The sequence below is a fragment of the Neovison vison genome, chromosome 11, assembly GCF_020171115.1.
Source record: "Neovison vison isolate M4711 chromosome 11, ASM_NN_V1, whole genome shotgun sequence".
Lineage (NCBI taxonomy): Eukaryota > Metazoa > Chordata > Mammalia > Carnivora > Mustelidae > Neogale > Neogale vison.
The window spans coordinates 61,609,140-61,623,876 of record NC_058101.1 but is presented as its reverse complement, the minus strand read 5'-3'; the positions used below and the strand labels follow the sequence as shown (position 1 = coordinate 61,623,876).

General features: G+C 38.1%; 2 protein-coding genes across 2 annotated transcripts in view; both read right to left on the bottom strand.

Moving 5' to 3' along the window:
* The window catches only part of CLNK (cytokine dependent hematopoietic cell linker), a 218,589-nt gene extending 205,912 nt beyond the window's left edge, over window positions 1–12,677 (bottom strand). The window contains exon 1 of the mRNA XM_044225942.1: window positions 12,378–12,677. Within this exon, the coding sequence (XP_044081877.1) occupies window positions 12,378–12,677 (300 nt within the window). The remainder of the gene's footprint in view (window positions 1–12,377) is intronic.
* On the bottom strand, window positions 12,141–13,749 carry LOC122890524 (elongation factor 1-alpha 1-like). Its single transcript, XM_044226183.1, has one exon. The coding sequence runs from the start codon at window positions 13,686–13,688 to the stop codon at window positions 12,714–12,716; it is 975 nt and encodes a 324-aa protein (XP_044082118.1). The 5' UTR covers window positions 13,689–13,749; the 3' UTR covers window positions 12,141–12,713.
* Window positions 13,750–14,737: the final 988 nt, after the last annotated feature.

Genomic DNA, 14,737 nt, shown 5'->3' with positions numbered 1-14,737 from the left:
TAGCAGCTGGTATATAAACATCCTTAGGCTCTTAGATCTCTTTTAGTCTAAAGTATTTTAGGTAACACATTTATAGTGGGGTATTTATGTATATATGTGTGTGGGGGGGTATTTTCATGTTCATTTCATATCTTTAATAGTGAAATATTCTAGTTCTCAATTGGAGAAGTCACCTAATTACCAAATTTTAATTTTTAATCTTTTGTCAAATCATTAAATCATGTATTCTGATTTTTGATTTAGTAATTATGGTCAATGAAGGTAAAGAATATTGAATACTACTGGTAATAGGTAAGTGATTAGTTTTCTTTTGTATATTCAGACAATTTACTTTTAATTCATTTATATGAAAAAAAAGATTTTTTTCCTTGCCTTACATCAACATTCCTATTCAGTTTCAGTATCAGTTATGAAGCAGCCCTGTAATTTTTATGCCTATGTTGCATTTTTTAAAGGAAAAAAAAAAAGAAAATAACCAAAACAATGAATTGCCTGAAATACCTTCAATTAAAAGATCAAACCCATATTCATGCTCTTTGCATATTATCAAAATGGATCTTTTAGATCCTTGATATTTAAATGTACCCCAGGGCACCAGTAGCATCAGGAAAATCTGAGAGTTTATAAGAAAAACACAACACTACTGCCTGTCTTAGACCTACTGCATTGGAATCCTTAAGCTCGTAGAGTTTGAGAAGCACTCTTTTAGATAGTCATGTTGTAGGAGCATGGGATTTATTGTCTGTGTGTTTAACTAGATTTTGTGGCACCCACTCTACACCACTTAGAAAAGATAAGACAGAACTGGTTTTAATCCAGCTACTTTGTTTGCAGTGGGTATAACCCAAACCTGGTTCTCTCATTTTAAAAAAAAATGTGGATAACATATTTTGCCATGACTCTGCAAATTAAACTGTATTCAAATTAATAACATCCATAATGGATCTGGTGTATTATCTGGTTCATACCCACAGTCCACAAATTCATTTCCAACAGGATAACAGTAAACCAACCATTGTAAAAATAACACTTAATTTCTCTTTCTTCTATCTTTCTTTCCTTCTTCTTCTTTTTTGTTTTAACTTCTGGTTGTTTGGCAATCTCAGCCTTCCAGAGCATAACTAAGAATATTGAATTGTTTAAATTTTTTAGTGACACTAAAATTATCAAACCCACAATGAGTCAAATCCCCTGCCTGTCACATGGTAGAAGAGACCCTGTCTCCTCAACCCAAGCATCTGGCTCTTGATCTACCCATAACACTGCCAAGCTTGGTATTCTCATTTCTAATCCCACAGAACGTTATAAGCAGGGGTTAGGGATGTGGGAACAGCATCTGTGAGAACAGCATTGGGAGCTTGCAGTTGCCTGGCAGAGAGGAAGCAAAGCTGCCTTCTCCAGCAGCTTAGAATTAGGATCTGAGTCATCAAGAAGTGAATTCCTTTCCTGTGTCTCTATTGTTTGAAAAGGTAGGGAAGTTTTTTAATGATATCTAACCAAAAGTTGAGCATGCAATATTATTTTTAAAATTGGAATTTCTGAGTGAATGCTGCCAAATCGAGGTTTCAGCAATATTAAAAAATAAGCAGTTTCCATCTGAATTAATTCTCAAAAAGTTTCTTCTTTAAGTGTTAACACTGACAGTCTCCTTGCTCAGGAAAACTTCTGTGACTGTCCTCTCCCCTCCTGCTGACTTTTTGTTCTCTCAGATTTGGTATTCTGGTGAAGTCAAGTAAATGGGTTATTAAGAAATACATAAATGTCTCAGTTGAGGCCAAATGTGTGAGCAATTTAATCTTTCTATAGGAACCTTGAAATACACCTTGAGACGACTCCTTCTTGGAAGATGGAAGACATGGACTTTGGCCTGTTTTTTCCACCAAGCACAACTAAATGCCCTAGATGTTACGTTAACAAAAGTACATGGAAACTCTGAAAGGTGGGGAGATGGTAGACTGGCTGGAGACTTCTAGACCACCAAAAGAAACAAGGTGGTGAGTCTCTGACTTCTCTTTTTCTTCACATGTCCCAGACTTGGTGCTAAAGAAGCCAGCAACTCAGAAATGCCAACAGGCACAGGGGAAAAAAAAGAAAAAAAAAAGCCTCAAAAAAGCATAACCTCATTACACAGAGGAACAGGAAAGGGGCAGGCAACCAAGACAGAAAACATCTAAAAAATAACCACTTTATTGTACCCAAACACCACAGCAAAGGCTGAGTGGGAAGCTCTACTTCTATCTTCCTAGGTTGTCATTAGAGGTCCCAAACCTCCTGCTGGAGTGGTGTCAGAGGAGGCTGAGGAGGGAGCTGGAACTTTTGTTATGGTACGGAGTCGACCACCCCTCAATTAGACAGAGAACACTCTCAATAATGCAAGTCACACATCGAGGTTTATTCCCACCTAGCTGGGGTCCAAGTATCTGCCCAGCGCAGCAGGTTTCAACAAACATCCCGAGTACTCAAAGCCAAGGGTTTATATAGCATTTTCAAAGCACTTAACACACAGTAATTTTCCATAGCTACATTCATATCTGGCGCCCCACTCTGACGGTTTATTTTGTGTCACTCCCTGGTGGTTTAGTGAGATAAACTCTTTACTAATGCATCTGTTCTGTGATGCAGCCGCCCGCATTCTGGTGCTTATGATTGACTTGTTCAAAACTTGTTTTTCAAGCTTCCTCTAGTCCTTCTTCCCTCAACTCAGTAAAATGGCTTCCTGGCCTTTGAGATGGCCATTCTCATGCTAACCCATTCTTACACTTTAATCCCTTCCAGACAATAATGAGTCCCTTCTCCATCACAGTGTCTGTGGACTACATGTGGATTTCCTTATTGGGCAGTAGTGAGGTGTTCACCACTCCTCTACACACCAGATAAGTCAAAAGAGGTCTAATGAGAGTTGTAAAGAGAACTCCTATCCCTCAACCCCCAAATGGGGGTTATGAGTGAGACCCAGTCAGGAGGAGAACTCCCATCTCCACCTACCAGTAACAAGGAACACACCACATTGGATACTATAGAGGCCATGTGGAGAATTTAGACTTCTACACTCAAACTGCCCCTGGAACTAATGAGACAGCATCTCTCCTCCCCTTGTCAGAGGATGCCAGTTAAAACGTAAGGTTTAAATAAGATCAGAGTCCTATAAAACCCAAGTTGTAAAGTTTCAATTTATTTATTTATTTTTTAAGATTTTATTTATTTATTTGAAAGAGAGAGAGAGTGAGAATGGGAGAGAGAGAACATGAGAGGGGAGAGGTCAGAGGGAGAAGCTCACCGAGCAGGGAGCCTGATGTGGGACTCAATCCCAGGACTCCAGGATCATGACCTGAGCCGAAGGCAGTTGCTTAGCCAACTGAGCCACCCAGGCACCCCTAAAGTTTCAATTTAGAATGACTCATCATACTAAGAATGAGCAAGTTCTGGTTGATGAAAAAAAGGCAATCAATAGATGTCAACAGTGAGATGATAGAGATGCCAGAATTATCTGGAAACGTTTAAAGAAGTATCACAAAAATGCTTCAGTGAGCAATTAAGAACATGTTTGAAACAAATTATAAAGTAAGAATCTTAGCAAAGAAATAAAAATTATCAGCAAAGAAAAATAAGGTATAGAAAAGAACCAAGTGGAAATTTTAGAAGTGAAAATACTATTGCTGTAACAAGAACCTGAATGGGTGGGTTCAATAGCAGGATGGAAGGGGGAGGAGGGAAGAATCAGTGAACTGGAAAGAAAACAATAGAAATGATCCAATTTGAAGAACACAAAGAGAATGGGCTGAAACAAACAAGCAAACAAAGGGAGCTGCAGAGGCCTGTGGATCTATAACAAAAGATCCAACACTAGTGTCATGAAAGTTCCCACAAATGAAGGATAAAGAAGGTGGAATTGATAAAATACCCAAAGGAATAATCATTGATGAATTCCTAATTTTGTAAAAGACATAAACTTAACATGTTTGAGAAACTGAGTGAAACCGAACAAGGTAAGTCCAAAGAAATCCACACTGAGACACATCATGGTCAAATTTATAAAAGCTAAAGACATAATACCTTGGAAGTAGCAAGGAATTATTTAATTCTTTACCCCCTGGGGGGCGGGGAATAATTCAAATGGGAGTGGATTTTTCATCAGAAATTATGGAGATCAGAAGAAAATAGCACAACATTTTTTCAAGTGCTAAAAATATTTAAAAAGAACTATAAAGCCAGAATACTGTATATAGAAAAATATGTTTAAGGAATGCAGGGGAAGACATACCTAGGTGAAGAAAAACAGAATTTGACACTTGCATACCTACTCTAACAAATGGCTCAAAGAAGTTCTCCAAACAGAAAGGAAATGTTAAAGAAAAGAACCTTGGAACACCAGGAAGGACAAAAAATCAACCAACCAACCAACCAACCAACCAAAAAAAACCAGAATGCTGAAATATGTACAAATAGACTTTCCTCTTCATTTCAAGTTTCCAAATTATGTTTCATGGTTGAAGTGAAAGCTATAATACTGTGGTTGTAGATGTATGTAGAGGAAATATTTAACCTGTTTATAAATGAGGGGGGTTGAGGGATGTAGAGGGTGTTAGGGTTTCTATACTTTACTTGAACTGGTAAAATGACATCACCAGTAGACCATGTTAAGTTTTGTATATATAATGTTAATACCTAGAGCAAGCACTAGAAAAGCCATTCAAAAGGATATACTCAAATAGTCTACAGAAAAATCAAAATGTAATTCTAAAGAAAAAAAAAGTCTACAGCAAGGTAGGAAAAAGAAGACTGAGATGCATATAGTAGGAACAAATAGAAACGAAAAACAGTGTCACTTTAAAGCGTCATTTAAAATAATTATATTAAATGTAAATGGTCATATTCACATTTGATCTGGACTTGTATTGGCAAACTGGATAAAAACTCATGAATATGGCTTAACTATCTGTGCCTCCAAGAAACTCACTTCCAATATAATAACACAGGTAAGCTAAAGGTAAAATGATGAAAAAATATATTAATTTTCTAATTTTAATTAAGTTACAAATATTAATCAAAAGAAAGTAGGAGTGAATATAACTGATATCAGATGAAGAAGACTTCAGAGAAAAAAATTTCACAAAAAGGAACATATATGGTAAAAGGACCAGCCAACCAAGAAGATGTAATGATCTTAAATGTATATGGATCAAAAAACAGCTACGAAAAATGGAAACTGGAAATTGATGACTAAAGGGACAAATAGGCAAATCCACAGTTATAGTTGGAAACATCAGTACCCCCTCTCAATAATTAATAGAACAACCATATAGAAAATCACCAAGGACATAGAAGAACTTGACATGCTATCAATTAAGAGGATCTAATCAACATTTATAAAACACTGCACCCAACAGTAGCACAACATATATCAAGGTAGTCTACATATTGGGTGATAAAACAAACCTCAACAAATTCAAGACTTAAAATCCTATGTTATGTGTTCTCTGACCCATGTGGAACCATCTAGATATCACTAATAAAGATGACAGGAAAATCTTCCAAAACTTGAAAATTCAACAACACCTTTCTAAATAATTCATGATTTGGAGAGGGTGTCTTAAGGGAAATTAACAAAATACATTGGATTGAACCAAAATGAAAATGTGATATACAAAATTTTATGGGATATAGCTAAAACAATGCTCAAATGGAAATTTATAGTCCTACTTACATATATAAGAAAATAAAATCTCAAATCAATGATCTAGTTTCCACCTTAGGAAACTTGGAAAAAACATAAGAATAAAATAAACCCAAAGAAGCAGAAGGAAGGAAATAATAGATAAGAACAAAAATTAATGAAATTGAAAACAGAAAAACTCTAGAGAAAATCAGTGAAATAAAGAACTGTTGCTTTTAAAAGATCAGTAAAATTTATAAACTTTTAGAAATATTGACAAGGAGGGGCACCTGGTTGGCTCAGTCAGTTAAGCATCTGGATTTGGCTCAGGTCATGATCCCAGGTTCTAGAACTGAGCCCCGTGTCAGGCTCTCTGCTCAGCATGGAGCCTGCTTCTGCCTCTCTGCTTCTTTCCCTTGCTTGCTTGCTCTCCTGCTGTTTCTCTCTCAAATAGATAAATAAAATCTTTAAAAAAAAAAAAAAGAAATGTTGACAAGGAAAAAAAAAAAGAAGATAGAAATAACCACTATCATGAAAGAGAGGAGATATTACTATAGGCCATGATGATATCAAAATGATAATAAGGGGATACAGTGAGCAACTCTATTTATACATGGATTTGACAACATAGATGAAACAGACTAATCCTTCAAAAAAAAATACTACTATTCACCCAATATGAAAGAGATCATTTGAATTGTCCTCTCAGTAGTAAGGAAATCAAAGCAACAGATGTCTTCACTATATTGAATCTTCCGATGCAAGAACAAAGTATATCTCTACATTTATTTAGATCACCTTCAATTTTTTTTCATTAGCATTTTGTAGCTTTTAGCATACAAATCCTGTACATGTTTTCTTAGATCTATACCTAAGAGTCCTTTTATTCTTTGTAATGATTATAAATGATATTGAAATTTCAGTGTCCATGTATTACTGATGGTATATGGACTATAATTTTTTTTGTTTTGTGTTTTATGTGGGGAACTTGTTGAACACAATAGTTATCACAATTATAAGTTTTTCATAGCTATGAATAAGATCGTCCAAAATTTATATGTAAAGGGAAAGGAACTAGAATAGCCAAAACAATTTTCAAGAAAAAAAAAAGAATAAAATGTAAGAATCAGTTTACCCAATTGCAAGACTTAATATGGCTACAGTAATCAAGATGGTGTGGTATTGGGAGAAAGATAGACACAGAGAGAAATGGAATAGAACAGAGAATCTGGAAATAGACCCACACAAATATGTCCCACTTATTTTTTTTTTCACTTTTTTTTTCCAATTTATTTATTTTCAGAAAAACAGTATTCATTATTTTTTCACCACACCCAGTGCTCCATGCAAGCCGTGCCCTCTATAATACCCACCACCTGGTATCCCAACCTCCCACCCCCCCCCGCCACTTCAAACCCCTCAGACTGTTTTTCAGAGTCCATAGTCTCTCATGGTTTACCTCCCCTTCCAATTTACCCAAATTCCCTACTCCTCTCTAACGCCCCTTGTCCTCCATGCTATTTGTTATGCTCCACAAATAAGTGAAACCATATGATAATTGACTCTCTCTGCTTGACTTATTTCACTCAGCATAATCTCTTCCAGTCCCGTCCATGTTGTTACAAAAGTTGGGTATTCATCCTTTCTGATGGAGGCATAATACTCCATAGTGTATATGGACCACATCTTCCTCAAGAAATTAAAAATAGAGCTTCCCTATGACCCTGCAATTGCACTCCTGGGTATTTACCCCAAAGATACAGATGTCGTGAAAAGAAGGGCCATCTGTACCCCAATGTTTATAGCAGCAATGGCCACAGTCACCAAACTATGGAAAGAACCAAGATGCCCTTCAACGGATGAATGGATAAGGAAGATGTCCCACTCATTTTTGACAAGGGTACAAAAGGGAATCAATGGCAGAAAGACAGTATATTCAACGAAGGAGACTAGTGTAATTTAACATCCAGAGTCAATGAAAAAAGTGAAGCTTTACTTAATCTTACACTTCATGTAAATATTAACTTAAGATGGATCATTGTCTAAATATAAAATGTAAAACTATAAAACTTTTAGAAAAAAGGTGGGTAAAATCTTCCATTCAAGATCTAGGCAAAGAGTTCTTAGACTTGACACCAAAAGCATAATTCATAAGAGAAAAAATGGATGAGTCAGACTTCATCAAAATGAAAACCTTTTGCTCTGTAATGGGCTGTTAATAGGATAAAAGACAAACAATAGAATGGAAGGAAACATTTGCAAACCACGTATCTGACAAAGAAGTAATATCTAGACTATTTAAAGAGCTCTCAAAACTCAATGGAAAAAAATTCAATTAGTGAATGGGCTAAAGACATGAGCAGACATTTCACAGAAGAGCATACACAGATGGCAAATAAGCACATGAAAAGATGTTCCACATCATTAGCTATTAGAAAAATGCAAATTAAAACCTCAATGAGATATCAGTATGTAACCTACTAGAATGGCTGACATACAACAATGTGGGTGTGCAAAGTTCGTATACCACTTATATTTCCACCAGCAATGTGTGAGTGATCCCATGTCTCCGTATCTTCACTGGGTCACTTAGGTACAAAGATACGAGGACTCTGGAGAACAGTTTTGCAGATTTTCAAAGCACTGATGTCAAACAGTTGGCTTTTCATCACCACCCTGGTCATTTATCCCAGAGAAATGAAACATATGTTCACACAAAATTGTGTGCACAAATACAGGTTAGTGCTAAAAAAAACAAAACAAATAAACAAAAAACCTGGAAAGAACACATAGATTCTTCAATGGGCCAATGATTAAATCATCTATGGTACATCCATATAATCAAATACCACTCAGCAATAAAAAGGAATGAATTTTTGATACACACACAACAACTGGGATGAATCTCCAGAGAATTCTGTTGAGTGGAAGTCAATTACAAAAGGTAATTTATTGTATGATTTCATTTATTTAAGATTCTTAAAATGAGCAAATTTTAGAAATGGAAAACAGGTAAATGTTTATCCAAGATTGGGAAGATGGGAAGGATGTGTGGATACAGGAAGGGAAGATGGGGGGAGAGGGTGTGGCTATAAAAGTGCAACATGAGGGATCCTGGCAATGATGGAGATGTTGCGTATCTTCTCTTTCAATGTTCATATCCTGATTGTGATACTGTACTATAGTTTTGCAAGATATTACCACCGGGGAAAAATGAATAACTGGCACTCCAGAACTCTTTGTTTTATGTTTTATAACTACGTGAGATTCTATAATCATCTCAAATTTTAAAAGTTTAATTAAAGACTAACAAAAACACAGCGACATGGTCCTCTCCTTAGTAATATGGTCTACTTCTGGATTATGTTTTGGAAGAGAGAGGTTGAAAACAGTACAGAAAGAATGTGGTGTGTGCAGGTGAAAGTTTCTACTCTCTGTAGGGAAAGACAGATTAGGTGGGACATTGACATATTTGCTCAATCATTCACTTTGTTCATGCACTCAATTTGTCTACTCATTTATATGATCATACATTCATTCACTTATAAACATATTCATTCCCTTGTTCATATTATCTTTCATTCAAACAGTAATTAGTGAGACTATTTATGAGGTATGGTATTAAGCATGAAGAGAATGGAGGAATAAACAGGACACAAGTTCTAAATTTAAGGATCTTACAGAAATTCATGTATACATTCCATCAACCAAGTATACTACCAACCCAACCAACCGGTCAACAAAACAATCAACCTTCCAATGTTGACAAAGTGCCTATTCTATCCCCAAGGTTTGCCAGGTTGCTTGGCATAAAAATATAAATATGTTAATCTCGATTTTATAAGTGCTCTTTGCCTATGTAAAGAAAGTATGTTTTCAGAGCTGGGTGTCGAATTATTAGCCTTTTGATAACCCAAGACATAAGGTAGCTATGGCATGGAAAAGGAAAAAACCCTATACAAAACCCAATTTTGTATAGGGTTGAGTAAAATTGTGCATTCAGTAGGATGGAATTTGATTACACTTAGTATAAAATGCAAACTCCTAAACAGGGATCACTAGGCTTTCACAACAGGACCTCAAACTCCCTTTCCACCCCATCTCCTGCTAGCTCAGCTGGGCTCCTTATGTTTTTCAGGTTCTCTGCATGTGTTTCCTTCATGGGAATGCCCTTTCTCTCTTTGTAAACCTGATGTGCCACTGTTTTATAGCATTTGGTGGCTTTGCTGTTACTTCAGAGAGGGAGAATGAATGGCTGCTCATTTCTTTTTGTGTAGCACTAAAGTGTATGTGTTGTTCTGATTCTAATTGTATGCCAGCAGAGTGCATTAGGAGGCTCAGGAGTCAGACAGGAAGAGAAGGAATTCCACTTTTTCCTCACACATACTGTTTTAATGCAGGGAAGCTTGTTGACCTCTCAGTATCTCTTCTTCTTTATGACTTTATGGATGTAAATAGCATAATGTCTCAGAACTGAGATAAGGTTTGAAAGGAATAATACATGGAAAATGTTCAAAAAATTGTCTGGAATATGTATAGCACTATTATTGTATGAAGGGAAATCTTTTTTTTTCTTCATTTCTGTCCACTTTTTTTTTTTTTAATATTGGGGGCAGGGGCTATTTCTTGTCTCATTTTCGTACTCCCAGCTTTTGGAGTCTTGTACAATAATAATAATGTTGCTAATAATAATCATGTCTGCTATTCAATATATGACTTACTGGTACATAGTAGATAAATGTTTGCTGAAAAAGCTGGTTACGAAATTAGTAAATTGCAGGACTTCTCGTGCCTCTTCCAGTTATATCACATTAATCTATGTTCACTGAAATTCTAGTGCTCTCTTAAGGGTCTAGAATACCTTGGGGGCAAGAGAGAGAGGGAGGGATCAGGGAAGGCAGGGTGGTTTTGGTTATTTTTGTGTGTAGAGGGGACATGAATTTGCCTAGAAATTTCAGTGTATTTCATTTTGTGAGGTATTTCAGAATAGTGATACAAGGGGTTGAGGGATGCTTTCAGTAAAATTATTTCTTACTAGGAAAGGCAGTGTTTAAAGGTTTATATAGTATGTATACGAATTCCTTGTGTATGTCACATAGATGCCTCTCTCTTGCCTGCACTTCACTCAACCCACACTAGGCTCCTTGCTACTTCCTAAACGTGACAAACATGGTCCCATCTTTGATCTGCCTTCTGGAATGCTTTTCTGCCAGGTATCTGTGTGGATAACTTCCTCACCTCATCCTGCAAGTCTCTCTGCACATGTTACCCTCTTGGAGAGATCCATCCTGCCACCCTGTTTAATTCTACCACACACACTCTCCATTTCCACCTCTTTCTCTGCTTTTCTTATTTTTATGGCTCAAATCACCTCCTGAAATATATGCTTCACTTGACCATTATATTTGCAGTTTATTTTCATTGAAACATCAACCTCACTAGAACAGGAAACTTTATCTCTTCTGTTCACTGTCTTGTGCCAAGTCCTTAGAATAGTGCCTGGCACACAGTAGATACTCAATATTGGGTGAATAAAAGAACTAATCAGAAGGGGCTTTGGGAAAGAAAGAGTTCCTATGATTAAGTGATGGATTTGCTTGGAGACATTCCAAGGCAGGAGCAGATGCAGCCCCAGGCTCATGTAACTCCATGATTTCTTTTCCAAGCCCTCAGCCCTTGTGTGGGAATGGAGACTTCCATTTTCCTGGTGACTCAGCAGACATCATGACCAGAACCCATGCTTCCCTTGGGGTGGGGGGATGGTGAGCTCAGTTATGGGGGATAAGAGAAAGGCCATTCAAATGTAATTGTCTGGGACTGAAAAATTCTTAAGACCCAAGAGAGTACTGGCAGGCAAACTATGTGTATTATTTTGGAGGCAAGTGTGCTGGATCCCGGGGAAGATGGTGCAGATAATACGCCTTTGGAGAAAGAGGCGAAGTGGTGAGAGGCCTGTGGGTGAAATGTAGGGTTCAGCCTAGGGGTGACAGAGTGCAAATGGGTGTGTCCCTCATGCTGTATCCATTGAGTTCACACCCTATTTCCCTTGTGATATGGAAGAGCCAGACAACCTAGAAAAGTGGCATGATTCTTTTCCAGATTTCTAAAACACCCTGGGCATAGAAAATGAATCCTTTAGCTAAAGATGTTTTTTGTTTAAGTCAGGGGTGACTGTGACCCATGGGGTGAGACTTTTTTTAAATAAGATTGTTTAATACTAATGCCTTATGCAAGGCACATGATCTCCACTTTCTGTGGCTTTATTTTTTTTTTTTTCTTTTTTTACCCTTTCACTATTTTAATAGTACAAGGTTACAGTGTTGACCAAAAGAAAACACAGATTTCTCATTAAACTTTTGTTTTAATGGGTCTCAAAATTCTGTGACAGATTTTTGGTCAAGTTGTTTCCATTAAAAAGTACTGATTTTAAAAACTAATAACTTAAAACTGCCACACACACACACAAAAACAAATGGTCCACAAAACATTCTCCTTTCCTTCTGAAGGTTTTACGATGCATTGTTATCATTAACCAGTCTTTTACTATTAAACTTAAATGGCCAATTGACACAAACAGTTCTGAGACCGTTCTTCCACCACTGATTAAGACTGGGGTGGCAGGTATTGGGGATAATATTCATTTAGCCTTCTGAGCTTTCTGGGCAGACTTGGTGACCTTGCCAGCTCCAGCTGCCTTCTTGTCCACTGCTTTGATGACACCCACAGCAACCGTCTGTCTCATGTCACGAACAGCGAAACGGCCCAGAGGAGGGTAGTCAGAGAAGCTCTCAACACACATAGGCTTGCCAGGAACCATATCAACAATGGCAGCGTCACCAGATTTTAAGAACTTGGGACCATCTTCCAGCTTTTTTCCAGAACGACGATCTATCTTCTCCTTCAGCTCAGCAAACTTGCAAGCAATGTGAGCTGTGTGACAATCCAGCACAGGTGCATATCCAGCACTAATTTGGCCTGGATGGTTCAGGATAATCACCTGAGCTGTGAAGCCAGCTGCTTCCATTGGTGGGTCATTTTTGCTGTCACCAGCCACATTGCCTCAACGAACATCTTTGACAGATACGTTCTTGACATTGAAGCCCACATTGTCCCCAGGAAGAGCCTCACTCAAAGCTTCATGGTGCATTTCAACAGACTTGACTTCAGTTGTTACATTGACTGGAGCAAAAGTGACCACCATGCCAGGCTTAAGAACACCAGTCTCCACTCGGCCCACAGGGACAGTACCAATACCACCAATACCACCAATTTTGTAGACGTCCTGGAGAGGCAGACGCAAGGGCTTGTCAGTTGGACGAGTTGGTGGCAGAATACAATCCAGAGCTTCAAGCAGTGTGGTTCCACTGGCATTCCCATCTTTACGGGTGACTTTCCATCCCTTGAACCAAGGCATGTTAGCACTTGGCTCCAGCATGTTGTCACCATTCCAACCAGAAATTGGCACAAAGGCTACTGTGTCGGGGTTGTAGCCAATTTTCTTAATGTAGGTGCTGACTTCCTTAACGATTTCCTCATATCTCTTCTGGCTGTAGGGTGGCTCAGTGGAATCCATTTTGTTAACACCAACAATTAGTTGTTTAACACCCAGTGTGTAAGCCAGAAGGGCATGCTCACGGGTCTGCCCGTTCTTGGAGATACCTGCTTCAAATTCACCAACACCAGCAGCAACAATGAGGACAGCACAGTCAGCCTGGGATGTGCCTGTAATCATGTTTTTGATAAAGTCTCTGTGTCCTGGAGCATCAATGATGGTCACATAATACTTGCTGGTCTCGAATTTCCACAGGGAGATATCAATGGTGATACCACGTTCACGTTCAGCTTTCAGTTTATCCAAGACCCAGGCATACTTGAAGGAGCCTTTTCCCATCTCAGCAGCCTCCTTCTCGAATTTTTCGATAGTTCTTTTGTCGATCCCACCACATTTGTAGATCAGATGACCAGTAGTGGTAGACTTGCCCGAATCTACGTGTCCGATGACAACAATGTTGATATGAGTCTTTTCCTTCCCCATTTTGATTTAGGATGAGCAGTGGTTTTCACGACACCTGTGTTCTGGCGGCAAACCCGTTGCGAAAAAGTTTATTTATTTTTTTATTTAATTTTTTCAGTGTTCCAAGATTCATTGTTTATGCACCACACCCACTGCTCCTGGCAATCCACGCCCTCCTTAACACCCACCACCAGACTCACCTATCCCCCCACCCACTCCCTTCACTTTTGTTCTCAGAGTGCACAGCCTCTCATGGTTTTCCCCCCCTCCAATTTCCCTCAATTCACTTTTCCTTTCTTTCGCCTAATGTCCTCCATGTTATTCCTTATGCTCCGCAAGTAAGTGAAATACCAGGCCTGGAATTCAAACAGGTTTAAATCATTTTAGGGTATATTTGCCTGGGCCCCAACTTTTATTTGATGCAGTGTGAATTCAAGGTAAAGACAGTCTCTTTATCTTGGTCTCAAGACAGTCTCTGAAATGGGAAAAAGAAGGTGCCCTTCTTCCTCTAGTCTCTGGCTTGATAGCACCTGCAAAGACATCTGTACTTCTCCTCAATGATGAGGAATGACTAGCCCCACAGATGGGTGCAGAAAGAGAAAGCTTTACCCTTATTTGCCCCATTAATCCTATCCCCAGCTAAAGGACAGTCTATGTAACATGTAGCAACTACAGTTTTTTAAATGAGAATTTTATTTTATTATTATTATTTTTATTATGTTAGTTACCACATAGTACTTCATTAGTTTTTGATGTAGTGTTCCATGATTCATTGTTTGTGTATAATACCCAGTACTCATTGCAATACATGTCCTCCTTAATATCCATCACTGGGCTAACCCATCCCCCACCACCCCCACCGCAGAAACCCTCAGTTTCTTTCCTGGAGTCCATAGTCTCTCATGGTTCATCTTCCTCTCTGATTTGAAAAAGAAGGGACCTACCAATTGGGATGCACTGAATAGATTAGGGTGTGCATTAGCTTCCTAGGGGGGCCATGGCAAAGTACCATAAATTGGGATCTTAAAGCAACACAAATTTATTCTCATATACTTCTGGGGACCAGACGT